The sequence below is a fragment of the Lipophrys pholis genome, assembly GCF_963383615.2.
Source record: "Lipophrys pholis genome assembly, chromosome: 13".
Taxonomy (NCBI): Eukaryota; Metazoa; Chordata; class Actinopteri; order Blenniiformes; family Blenniidae; genus Lipophrys; species Lipophrys pholis.
This window is the reverse complement of record NC_137632.1, coordinates 29,460,446-29,472,630: the sequence shown is the minus strand read 5'-3', so window position 1 is coordinate 29,472,630 and position 12,185 is coordinate 29,460,446. Positions and strand designations below refer to the sequence as shown.

General features: G+C 55.7%; 1 protein-coding gene across 3 annotated transcripts; it reads right to left on the bottom strand.

Moving 5' to 3' along the window:
* Nucleotides 1-327: 327 nt before the first annotated feature.
* On the bottom strand, nucleotides 328-12,014 carry sf3b1 (splicing factor 3b, subunit 1). 3 transcript variants are annotated; one of them, XM_080478981.1, is made up of 24 exons: nucleotides 11,962-12,014; nucleotides 10,719-10,891; nucleotides 10,537-10,638; nucleotides 10,247-10,361; nucleotides 7,188-7,267; nucleotides 6,874-7,077; nucleotides 6,340-6,802; nucleotides 5,866-5,987; nucleotides 5,577-5,774; nucleotides 5,305-5,406; nucleotides 4,944-5,123; nucleotides 4,760-4,846; nucleotides 4,195-4,465; nucleotides 3,781-3,926; nucleotides 3,444-3,590; nucleotides 3,218-3,343; nucleotides 2,882-3,103; nucleotides 2,626-2,808; nucleotides 2,440-2,551; nucleotides 2,211-2,331; nucleotides 2,006-2,137; nucleotides 1,654-1,926; nucleotides 1,341-1,557; nucleotides 328-859 (listed from the first exon to the last, which is right to left on the bottom strand). In XM_080478981.1, exons 1-24 carry the CDS (start codon nucleotides 11,987-11,989, stop codon nucleotides 701-703), a joined length of 3,963 nt encoding a protein of 1,320 aa, XP_080335107.1. In that variant the 5' UTR covers nucleotides 11,990-12,014; the 3' UTR covers nucleotides 328-700. The 3 variants fall into 3 exon arrangements, with proteins under 3 accessions (XP_080335107.1, XP_080335108.1, XP_080335109.1); XM_080478982.1 differs by lacking the exons at nucleotides 10,247-10,361; nucleotides 10,537-10,638; nucleotides 10,719-10,891; nucleotides 11,962-12,014 and adding an exon at nucleotides 7,514-7,649; XM_080478983.1 differs by lacking the exons at nucleotides 328-859; nucleotides 1,341-1,557; nucleotides 1,654-1,926; ... (14 more) ...; nucleotides 6,340-6,802; nucleotides 6,874-7,077 and adding an exon at nucleotides 7,514-7,568 and having other exon boundaries at nucleotides 7,209-7,267; nucleotides 11,962-12,009.
* Nucleotides 12,015-12,185: the final 171 nt, after the last annotated feature.

The window sequence follows — 12,185 nt, the reverse complement described above, 5'->3', positions numbered from 1 at the left end:
ACGTGTTGGCGGTGCAGAATCTGGGTCTCGTGTGTGTGTGTGTGTGTGTGTGTGTGTGTGTGTGTGTGTGTGTGTGTGTGTGTGTGTTCCTGCAGAGCAGCAGTGACGCCGGCTCTTCTGTCCAACGATCATCTGATAAAGACGAAGTTCTTCTCTGACAGCCGATGGCCATGTTGCTTCTTCCTCAGTGTGTATCCAAAGTTGTGTGTGTGTGTGTGTGTGTGTGTGTGTGTGTGTGTGTGTGTGTGTGTGTGTGTGTGTGTGTGTGTGTGTGTGTGTGTGTGTGTGTGTGTGTGTGTGTTTCAGGTTGAATAAATGAAAACATTTCAGGTTTTTTATACACAAACGTTTTATTTGGTTAAATAAATCAACATGGGACCAGAAGGTGTGGGAACAACAGAATTATCCAGAATCAAATAAAAAATACGTACAGACTCCACTCTCTCCATAACGCTAATCAAAACACGGGAGAGGGTGGGTGGAGCGGAGGGGGTGGGTGGAGCAGAGGGGGTGGGTGGAGCGGAGGGGGCGGGTTGAGCGGAGGGGGTGGGTGGAGCGGAGGGGGTGGGTGGAGCGGAGGGGGTGGGTGGAGCGGAGGGGGTGGGTGGAGCGGAGGGGGCGGGTTGAGCGGAGGGGGTGGGTTGAGCGGAGGGGGTGGGTGGAGCGGAGGGGGTGGGTGGAGCGGAGGGGGTGGGGCCGGCTACACCACGTACTCCAGCTCGTAGCGCACAAAGACGTTCTTGTCGTCGTTGTAGACCTGCGGGTAGTGGGCGATTAGAGCGTCCTGAGAACCGATGTAGATGGAGTTGTAGATCTTCCAGTACACATCTCGAACCTTCCGAGCTGGGTGGAACAGACCCTGAAGGAACAGACACAACACACCTGAAGGAACAGACCCTGAAGGAACAGACACAACACACCTGAAGGAACAGACCCTGAAGGAACAGACACAACACACCTGAAGGAACAGACCCTGAAGGAACAGACAACACACCCAAACAGACCTGAAGGAACAGACACAACACACCTGAAGAAACAGACACAACACACCTGAAGAAACAGACCCTGAAGAAACAGACACAACACACCCAAACAGACCTGAAGGAACAGACACAACACACCTGAAGAAACAGATGCAACACACCCAAACAGACCTGAAGGAACAGACACAACACGCCTGAAGAAACAGACCCAACACACCCAACACACCTGAAGAAACAGACCCTGAAGGAACAGACAAAACACACCCAAACAGACCTGAAGGAACAGACCCTGAAGAAACAGACCCTGAAGAAACAGACCTAGCAGGTTGCCATGGTTACCAGCGGTGGTGCTCTCACCTGGAGGCAGTACTGCAGCATGCGGCAGGGCCCGATGGCGACCCGCAGCCCCTCCAGGGCGCCCATGACGGCCTGGATGACGTGCGGCGACGTCTCAAACACGTTGGGCCAGACGTAGTTCAGCAGGTGGTTGAGCGAGTCCTCACAGCCGAAGCCGTAGACGCCCAGGGACATGTGCTGCACCACGGCGCTGGCGGTCTGTCGGTGGACCAGGTCTCTGCCGGGGGGGAACGGGGAACGGGGGACGGGGGGACGGACGGTTACTTGTAGCCGCGGTCGCCTACCGGCGGTAATCTGGAGACTTCCTGCTCACCTGTCCATCAGTGCGTCCTCCAGCAGTGGCGTGACGGCGTAGATGTAGTCTTTACCCATCTCGCCGATGTACTCGAACAGGAAGGAGAGCGACTTCAGCACGCCGTTCTGCACGTTGAGCTCGGGCACGCGGTACTCGTTCATGAGCGCCGGCAGCACGGTGAAGGGCGAGCAGGTCTCGGCCACGATGGCGATGGCCACGGTGGTGCAGACCCGGTTCTGACGCTCCTGCACCTTCAGGTTGTTGAGCAGCGTGGCCAGGACGTCGTGGGGACTGAGGGGCGAGAGGCGTCAGACAACAACACGCGTTTCGGGCGGTGTTTACACCACGGTGTGGCGGCGGCGGCACTCACCCGATGGCTTTGGCGATGTAGCCGAAGGTGTTGACAGTCGCTCGGCGGATGGCCTTCTTGTGGGCCTTCAGCAGCTCCAGGAGCTCGAAGCAGATCCTCATCCACTCCCGGGCCGACACGTACTCCGCCCCCCTGAAACACAACACACGTCACAACCCGCCTAGAGGTGCTGCCGCTACGGGAAGCTGCGTCTGACTCCGCCCACCTGTCGGCGATCCGGCCCACCAGGTCGATGCAGTTCTCCTGGACTTTCTCGTGACGGTTCTTCAAGATGGGCGTCAGGCGAGGCAGCAGGTCTTTGATGGGAGGAGTCATCTTGTGCATTCCTGTAAGCACACCAGCGGTGAGAGCGAAGCCCGCAGTCCAAACGCTACCATGGTTACCATGGTTACCATAGCTACCCTAGCTAGCACGTGAAGTGAGTCGACACGTACCGATGACGTTTACGATGGCCTTCAGAGCTCCCAGGATGCTGCCCAGGACCTCAGGGTATTCTTCTCCCAGGTACTCGTACAGAACCACACCGAGGTGACCCATCAGTTTCTCCTGCAGGAACAGGCACCAGCATTAGCTCACCGACAGACCCAGCCTGGCCGGGGTGTGTTTTGAAGACGGCGTACCTCCTGGCAGGTCTTCATGACCACGGCAGTGCGGGAGATGAGGTCGGCGGCCTGCTGACGGACTTTGGCGGACTTGTTGTTGAGACGCCACAGCACCGTACCGCAGATCTGGGGCAGGTAGGGCTTCACCCGCTTCCCGAGGGCGTTCACCACCGTCCCGAAGCCGTTCAGCATCACCGAGTCCTGCGGACGAGACGAGTCAACCTGCAGGTCTGGAGGCCGGCGATACGCAAGAACCTCCAGAGAGAAAACTGACCTCGGTGGTCTGCTCCTGGAAGGCGTACAGGATGCCGTCGATCAGCTGCTCCTCCAGCTTGTGGTCGATGTCGGCGGCGCCCAGGTTGCCCATGATCTTCTCGATAGTCTCCATCACCATCTTCCTGTACTGCTCCGCCTCATCCTTCAGGTCATCCACAATGCGAGAGATGATCTCCGCCGCACCCACCTTGTTGGCTAGCTCCACCGTGGTGTCCACCAGCTGAAAGAACCGCAACAACCCCCCCCCCGGTGGTCAGTCGGGCAGCGTGACACCCCCCCGGTGGTCAGTCGGGCAGCGTGACACCCCCCCGGTGGTCAGTGTGTGAGAGAGCACCTGTCTGTAGTTCCTGCGGTCCAGAGCCATCCGGTGCTGCCAGAAGTGTTTGAAGAACGGCGGCAGGATCTCCGTCTTGATGTAGTTAGCCTCCACGCCGTCGGTACCACAGCACTGCTTCACCACCTGTCTCACACAAGGACACACAGACCGGCGGTGAGAGGAGGAGGTGGAGGTGGGGGTGGTGATGGGGGCCTCATACGGCTGCCGGTCACTGTCTCCTCACCTTGAGCACGATCTTCTTCATCTCCTCGTCGGGGGACTGGAACTCTCGGATGAGGATCAGCATCACCTCTCGGGTGTAGTAGTTGGCGTACTCGGCGTCCATCAGGGGGATCAGGTAGCCGATGGCTTTCAGGAACGCTGCCAGACCCTGGAGAAGAGTCAGACCAGTTCAAACAACACGAGTCACACACCGGGTCTATAGTGGGTGTGCAGTCCTGGTCCTGGGGCGTCTCCGTCTTGGAGGACTTCTGAAGACCCTTTGGATGGAAGTCCTCCAGGACGTAGACCCACCAGGACCGGTCCTGGACAACACTGATGCAGAGGATCGAACTCCAGACCTTTCCTCGGTGCTGCCGGATGCCCTTCCACAGTGGCTTCAGCACCGAGTCGAAGGACTCGATGCCGTACGGCGTGGCGGCCTCGGCCAGGGCGGCGATGGCCAAAGCGCTGATGGTCCTCACCTTCTGCTGCTCGTCCACCAGACCTGCGGTGCCACACAGAGGAGGGCATGACTACTGCAACACCTGCACGGAGCAGGCCGGGACACTCGTCCAACAACATGTCCACGTGAGACAATCAGACACAGACAAGAGACAAGACGTGACCACAAGTCACCCAGTCCATGTCAGGAAAATGAAACCACACCGGGTGGACCCCACACAGACGGAGACGGAGACAGAGACAGAGACAGAGAGAGACAGAGACAGAGACAGAGACAGAGACAGAGACAGAGACAGAGACAGAGACAGTACCGTGCTCGATGATCTCCACCAGGCTGCGGAGGTGAGGCAGGATGGCGCAGCCCATGAGGATGGCGATCTGCTGTACGATCTTGATGCCGGTGTGCCGGGCCTGCCACGACTTTTTGCTCTTGCACACGGCCTTGAGGAACGGCAGCAGCGACGGGATGCCAAGGGCCGACGCCACCACGGCGAACGCTCGGGCCGTGGTGTTCCTCACATACTCGTCCATATTGTCGATGTCTGGACGCATGGTGGAGATCATGGTGGCCAAACCAGCGGCCTGGAAGAGACGGAAGAGAGAAGAAATGAATATGGTTCTCAGAAGGTTGCAGTGGCAACATGAAGCTTTCCTGAAACCAAAGCGATGTTTTGATTTGAAAGGTGCGACCGCGGCGTAGCGTTGGTCTGTAGCCAACGGGTGCAGGGTGAGAACAGACCGGCTGAACCGCCGGCCTGCCAGCTCTCGTGTTGGCAGTAATCTAGCGAACGACTAGCCCTAACGTGACCACGGGATGGTCCGCCAGGCGAGAATAGTTCGCACGGCGCCGACACGGCGGCTCGGAGCGCGGCTCACCTTGGCCAGGTTGGAGATGATCTCTCGGCCCTCGACTCGGGCGTAGTAGTCTTCATCGATGAGCAGCGGCTCGATCACCACCAGGATCTGAACACAGAGACACCGTCACACACAGACAGACAGACAGACAGACAGACAGACAGACAGACAGACAGACAGACAGACAGACAGACAGACAACTGACCTTGTGTACGTACGGCCGCACCAGGTCGTCCAGCTTGTACAGGATGCGGTCGATGACCTTGACCAGCAGGTGGCGCTCCTGGTCCTCCAGCGTAGGAGACATGAGCAGCGGCAGGATCTGGTTGAAGAGCGGCCCGGCGCCAAACTCCCGAGCTTTATCAGTGATCTGACGCAGAGCGGCCTGAGCAGACAGAGCAGAACCTCAAGTTAGAGCTCAGATTAAAGACCACTTAGTCCTCAACATGAGGGTAAGATCAGGAGGAGCCTCCCAGGTCCAGGTCTGGTGTCGGCTGCTCTCAGAGATCCTGTAGCAGGCCGGTATTCACACTGCGGCCACCCGCAGGGCGGAGCCACACACTCACCTTTCTCATGGGCGGAGTTCCGTTCTTGATCTTCAGCAGCAGCTTCATGATCTTCCTCTCTTTCTGCTCCTCAGGACTCAGAGTGGACTCGTCCACCTCCACCTGGAACAAGCAGAAAGATTGGTAGAGAGACACCGTGACAGACACAGAGAGAGAGGGAGAGTGACAGACGGGGAGAGACAAGAGAGAAAAAGGGAGAGAGACAGAGTGAGCGAGAGAGATTGAGAGAGATCGAGAGAGAGACAGAGGCAGATAAACGAGTGCAGGCTCACCAGCAGCTTGTCAAAGTACTGAATGTCGTCAGGTTTGAGGAAGGGGAGGTTCCCTGACGGCTGGTCGTTCATCTGCTTGGTGGTTCGGTCCTCCACCTGCATGTGGAAGCCCGTCATGCCTCCGATGGGAGTGGGCGTGGCCGACAGCTTGCGAGCCGGTGTGCGGATTGGAACGTATCCGGCCGGAGGAGGCAACACCTGAAGGGGAGACACGTCTCAGTGATCAGGATCTGCTGGAGCCCTACCCCCCGGACCCTGGTCCAGGTTGTGGTCTGAGTGCTTCACTGACCTTGTAGCCCTCGGGGAACATGGCATCCAGCTCATCGTCTGTCAGGGGACGGTTCCTCTCGTCAATCTCACGCTCCCACCGCCAGGCCTGTAGCTGCTCAGGGGTCATGCTCATCAGGTGACCTGCAGGGAGCAGCAGAGAGACGGCAGGATGTCAGAGAGAGAGACAGAGAGTGAGACAGAGAGAGAACGAGAGCGAGACAGAGTGAGAGAGAGACAGAGCGCGAGACAGAGACAGAGAGACAGAGAGTGAGACAGAGAGCGAGAGAGAGACAGAGAGCGAGACAGAGAGTGAGACAGAGCGAGACAGAGACAGAGAGTGAGACAGAGAGCGAGAGAGAGACAGAGAGCGAGACAGAGAGTGAGACAGAGAGTGAGACAGAGCGAGAGAGAGACAGAGCGAGACAGAGAGTGAGACAGAGAGAGACAGCGAGTGCGCGAGTCCCTGCAGACAGGAAGCGGAGCGTCGAGGTACCTGGGGTCGGAGTAGCCATGTTCATGGCGGGGGTCCCTATGGGCGTCTTTCCAGGGGTGAGCAGTGGCGTGGAGGACCCCATCTGACTGGCGGGCGTTTCGTCCCAGCGGGACTTCCTCTTGCTGGCGCCGGGCGTGGGCGTCTCCCCCACCGACTCGTCTCCGCGGTCTGTGCGGGGCGTCTCCGCCCAGCCGCTGCCGTGCCCGGGCGTCTCCCTCTCTGTCTTTGGAGTCTCGTCCCAGCGGTTCTTGCGAACGCTTCCTGTGGCACCGCCGTGACCGGGCGTGGCGTGACCGGGCGTGTCTCTGCCGGGCGTGGCGGCCCCGGCGGGCGTGTGGCTGGGCGTAGGGTCCCACATGCGGCTGCTGGGCGTGGCTCCGGGCGTCTCGCTGCCTTTGGGCCGTCCGGGCGTCTCGTCCCACCGGCTGTTGGAGGGCGTGTGAGCGGGTGTGTGTCCGGGCGTCTGAAACACAGACACACACAGTCAGAGGGCGGAGTCTCTGAGATGGGGGGGGCGCTCGGCGGATGGCTCACATCTGTGGAGGCGTCGGCCTGGTCCCAGCTGGACAGTTTTTTGGGGGTGGTGTTGGAGGGCGTCTGGTCGGCGGTCTGGTCCCAGCGGCGTTTCCGTTTGGCTGCTGCTGCCGCCGCCGCCGCCGCCTGCGACGCAGCCGAGCCGTTCACCGCCTTCAACTCCCCGGATTTAGCTTTTTCTGCCAGCTGCTGACGGATCTCCCTCTGAGGACACAACGCAGGACATCATGAGAGGGACGACAAGACAGGGACAAGAAGCGGTTGACAGTGGAGACAGTGGCCAATGTGACTCCTGGACTCGGCAGACGTCTCACCTCCTCTTTGGACAGGTTCTGCTCCAACATGACGTCGACGTACGACCTAACCTGCAGCTTAGGGTCCGGCGTTTTGCCCCCTGTGCGAGAGAGCAGCAACAAGAAGGCGGGGGGGGTGATGAGCGGGGGCGCGGAGGTCAGGGGTTATCACAAAGACAGCTGACAGTTACATGTTCCTGCTCTGTGTGGTCAGTGTGTGAGTGAGTGAGTGAGTGTGTGTGTGGCGTGCTGTGAGGAACAGGCTGAGGTGCTGCTGCTCTCTGTGAGTGCGTGGACGAGTCGAGCCTTCACTGATGGCGGCTCCTGCTGCTCTTCAGAATACGTACACTTTCAGTGCAGAGGGTCCTTCTGCAGTCGGACTTCAACCGGCAGAAAAGAAGCCTAGAAAATCGCTCTGTGCCATTAGTAACACTTTGGAAAAGGTTGGAACTCACACACAACAGAATACCACCTGTGTTGTACTCAGAGACAAAGCATGTGGACATCACAGTTGAAAATGTCTGCTTCCTCAAGTCTACGGACACATGGGCAGTTCTCAGAGTGTGAGCGGACCCGTGAACCTCCAGCCCCTCGTCTTTCTTCAAGACATTAGAGGCACCAGAACCTTCCTGGTACCAGGCGCTGTGGTGTTGATTCTGGCAGCTCGTCTTCGCCACCTCAGGCCCGTTCACACCACAACCATTCAAGTCCAAACATTGTTTTTGTTCCAGAAAACTTTTATGTTTACACAGAAAACGATGCAGTTGGCATGATGGGCCACTAGTTGGTGCTGTTGGTTGTTCTTGCTCGAAGGCCGGTCTGTTCTCACCCTGCAGCCCAACGCTCCGTTTACACCTTTCAAATGGAAACACTGCTTGTTTCAAAAAACGTTTCCACGGCAACACTCTAAACAATGTCTGTTTCCACATTGTCACAAACACTGAACACTATGTAGTAAGCATGTCAGAACACTAGGTGGTGCTGCTCTTTGTTTTTGCAGCAGAGAACAATGTGATCTAAACATTCTAGTGGACAGACCAAGTTGGACTGTTATTATGGTGACTGTCAAAATAAAAACCCCAAGTTAGATTGTTATTACCGTGAATGTCAAAATAAAACCACCAAGTTAGATTATTATTATGGTGACTGTCAAAATAAAACTACCAAGTTAGATTGTTATTATGGTGACTGTCAAAATAAAACTACCAAGTTAGATTATTATTATGGTGACTGTCAAAATAAAACGACCAAGTCCAGGAGAATATGGACTGGGAGTCATGACAGGAGGAAACTTTGTTCTGATTGGCTCTACTGAGCATGTGCAGAACTACTAGTTAGTACCAACGTGAGGACGAGGACCAGGACCAGGACCAGGACCAGGACCAGGACCAGGACCAGGACCAGGACCAGGATTAACATTCCCACTGTCTACACAGAGACAAATTCGGTTTCCACTTGAAGCGTGGTGGTGTGAACGGAACGGGGCCTCGGTCTGTACCAAACGTCCCCCGGGGGGCCCGGCACCACACTCTGAGAACCACACCGGCCTACATGACATCGGCTCTGAATTTGGAAGCGTGGAGAAGCCGAATGTAAAGAAAGGAAAGAGGTGTGGGGGGCGGGGCTCCTGGAGGGGGTGTAGTTGGAGCTGCCTCTGATCCCCCTCACAGCCCCAGTGGACCCTGACCAAACTGAACCATAACCTCCACAGGAGGACGGCTGCACCTAACAGTGCAGTACAGGACTGGCAAAGCAGTACTGCTGGAGGAGAGAAATTAGAACAGTTAGTATGGGCCTGAGGAATATGGAGGCACAACATTCTGCTACAACACCTTCTATTTTACACTGCTGGAAGATAGAAGGTGTTGACACAACATCTCAGTACAACGAGCTTCTCTACATGACCAGGGCCCGACCCAGCTGACTGAAACACACTGAGACCAGGAGCCGCACCACAGGAACCGGAAACACACCACAACAACTGGACCACAGGAACCAGAACCAAATAACAAGAACTGGACCACAGGAACCCCAAGAACATCACAGGAACTGGAACCACGCCAAAAGAACTACAGTAACTGCACCACTGTAACCAGAACTGCACCAGGGGAAATTGAAGGACAATGGAACTTGGCCGCAGGAACAAGAGTTGTAGCACAAGAACAGGAAGCGTCCCGTAGATCAAGTCCAGGGAACGTCTCCCGTCTTGACTACCTAAGTAACTACTACCTAACTAAAATAAATCTCCACAGGGGCAAGGAACAACTGAATCTGAGGACAATAACTAACTCAGTAACAAACTAACTCAGTAACACCGCCAAGTAAGTAAAGGAGAAGGAAGTGAGTAATGACAAACAGGAAGGAATAAGAAAACACCAGGAAGTAAGTGAGAGGGCATTTAAAGAGAAACTACACCCGTCAATCAAAGTCATGAAGCTGCTGTCAGTCTGAGCAATCTGCTTCAGCATCAGGAGAACCATGTCATAGATGTTCTTCTCATCTGTGCCGTAGCTCCTCCTCTCCCGTCTGCTGCTGGCCGTGGAACAAAGTAAGAGCCCCGCCCCTTAATCGCAAGCATACACTCAGTGTAACTGGCCCCGCCCCCTGGCCACACTGTGGTGGAGCTCCAGCAGGTTTCTGTAACACGGCTCCTGGTTCTCCAAACATGGTGGAGATGTTTCTGTCCTGACTTTAGCCCACCTGAGCTAACCCTGGCACACTGTGAGCTCCTCAGTCACAGGAGATGGTTAACCCTCCGACTCTCACAGCACGGCCACGGCCTCACCCAAGCTCCAGTGTGGAGGACCTGAGAGGAGGTGGCAGGAGCCGGCTCGTCTCCAGCTTCTGGTATTGGACCAGCTAGCACTAGCCCGGCTGGGTCAGCTAGCTGGTTAGCTTCAGTAAACACTTTTCCAACTGATTGACTGGGAGCAGTCCAAAGTGTGGTGTGGCGGTCGAAGGGTTAAACAGCAGTAAGCACCGAGTGAGACTCCAGGGGGCAGTCATGAGGGGCGCATGGGGAGCCGTGGACAAAACAACAGGGCGGACATGTAATGGGGACAAAAAGGAGCCAGATTTACCGTCTGCAAAAGGGTCGAGACGTTCGGGCGAGATGATCATCTGTCTGCGCCGGGCTTTGTACTCGTCCTCGCGCTCGGCGATCTTCTGAGGACGGTGCTCCGCGAAGGGGTCGTACTGCAGGAGGCAACCAGAAGGTCAACGTCAGTGGGACCTCATGGGAGCAAGTCCTGAGGAATTCATGCTGTCCAGACAACGTGCCCAGGTGCTCCAGTACCAGGACCGTCCCGCGGGACCACTGTGGACCTGAACCCTGCCTGGCCCTGTATAGAGGGGCGTTGACCACACTCACCTGTTCATCAGACTGCGGGATGGCGTTGAGAATGGCCACAGGAGCGTGGTACCCTGGTTTCTTCTGGCCCAGCAGGCTGGTCTGTGCATCTTCTTCATCGTCCTGAGGGAGGAGACAGACAGTTGGGGTCAGAGCCACCGACTCGACCGAAGACGGGGGAGGGGTCGCAGTGCCACACTCACCTCCTCCTGCTCGTTGGCAGCGATGGAGGTGACGTATCCGGTGAAGCGGCTGTCGTTGCCGCCGTAGATCTCCTGGTCGTAGAAGCCGGTGGAGTCTAGGCCCACGCCCTGGTCTCCTTCCTCCAGCAGGGAGGCCTTCATGCCCTGGATCTCCAGGATCTGGGCCTCGATGTCTGCACAGTGAAGACAAACAACAATGGTTACTCAAAGTGATACAGCTCCTGGAATCCAATAAAGGAGAACCCACATTCTTTCTAGGGCTGGATGTTAGAGGAAGAAGCTCTATAACCTGGGTGTTAGAGGAAGATGCTCTATAACCTGGGTGTTAGAGGAGGAAGATGCTCTATAACCTGGGTGTTAGAGGGGAAGATGCTCTGTAATCTGGATGTTAGAGGAAGATGCTCTATAAACTGGGTGTTAGCGGGGGAAGATGCTCTATAACCTGGATGTTAGAGGGGGAAGATGCTCTATAACCTGGATGTTAGAGGGGGAAGAAGCTCTATAACCTGGGTGTTAGAGGAAGATGTTCTATAACCTGGGTGTTAGAGGGGAAGATGCTCTGTAATCTGGATGTTAGAAGAGGATGCTCTATAACCTGGATGTTAGAAGAGGATGCTCTATAATCTGGATGATACTGACGCATGTTAATGATAATCACAGCTACTGTAGATACAGTAATCTAAAGGAGAGGGCGCGACCGCGGCTCGGAATTAACTGATTTCTTAATTACTCTTGTTCAATCCAGATTATCTCCAGAATATCTTCGTTCTCTTGTTTAACTCAGATTCTCTCCACAATATCTTGATTTCGCCGTGGAATCACTCAAACTAATTAACTGGGATTATTTGAAGTGGCTCCTGCGTGTTATTGTCCGGAGCTAATGCTAACGGAGTTAGCAAGAAACAACAGCAACGAATTAACCGCAGTTGAACGACAGATACAATAAGAAATTGGGATTAGGGGTAAAACTAGGCAGACCAAAGTGCGTGTGCATGTGCCAGTTCACGTTAATCAGTCAACAATTAGCGAGGAGCCGTGCGACGTCGAAAGGAGCTAACGGGCTAAAGCTAAGGCAGCGCCATGATGTCCGCGGCGGGCCCGCGGATTATCTGGTATTTACCGGGAACAGAGGCTCCGCAGCGGGTCTGCACACACCGACACATGAGCCTCCAAACACCGAGAGCACACACTTACTCACACCGCTCCGAAAACACGCACTTGGCGGCTTTTAATAAGAATTTACCTTCGTGGGTTTTGGCGATCTTCGCCATTTTGACGGTGCGTTGGTTGAGCCTGAGCCGGAAATGACGTCACTGGCACATCTGCGTTATATTTGTGAGCCCTTTCGAACTAAAAGCCCTTTAATTTGTAATCTGTGGATTTACGTGAATGTTGAACTGTGTTGGAAACAAAGATTAACAGGTTTCACACTTACACACATAGTGTAACGTGTTTCTGTGTGTCTCT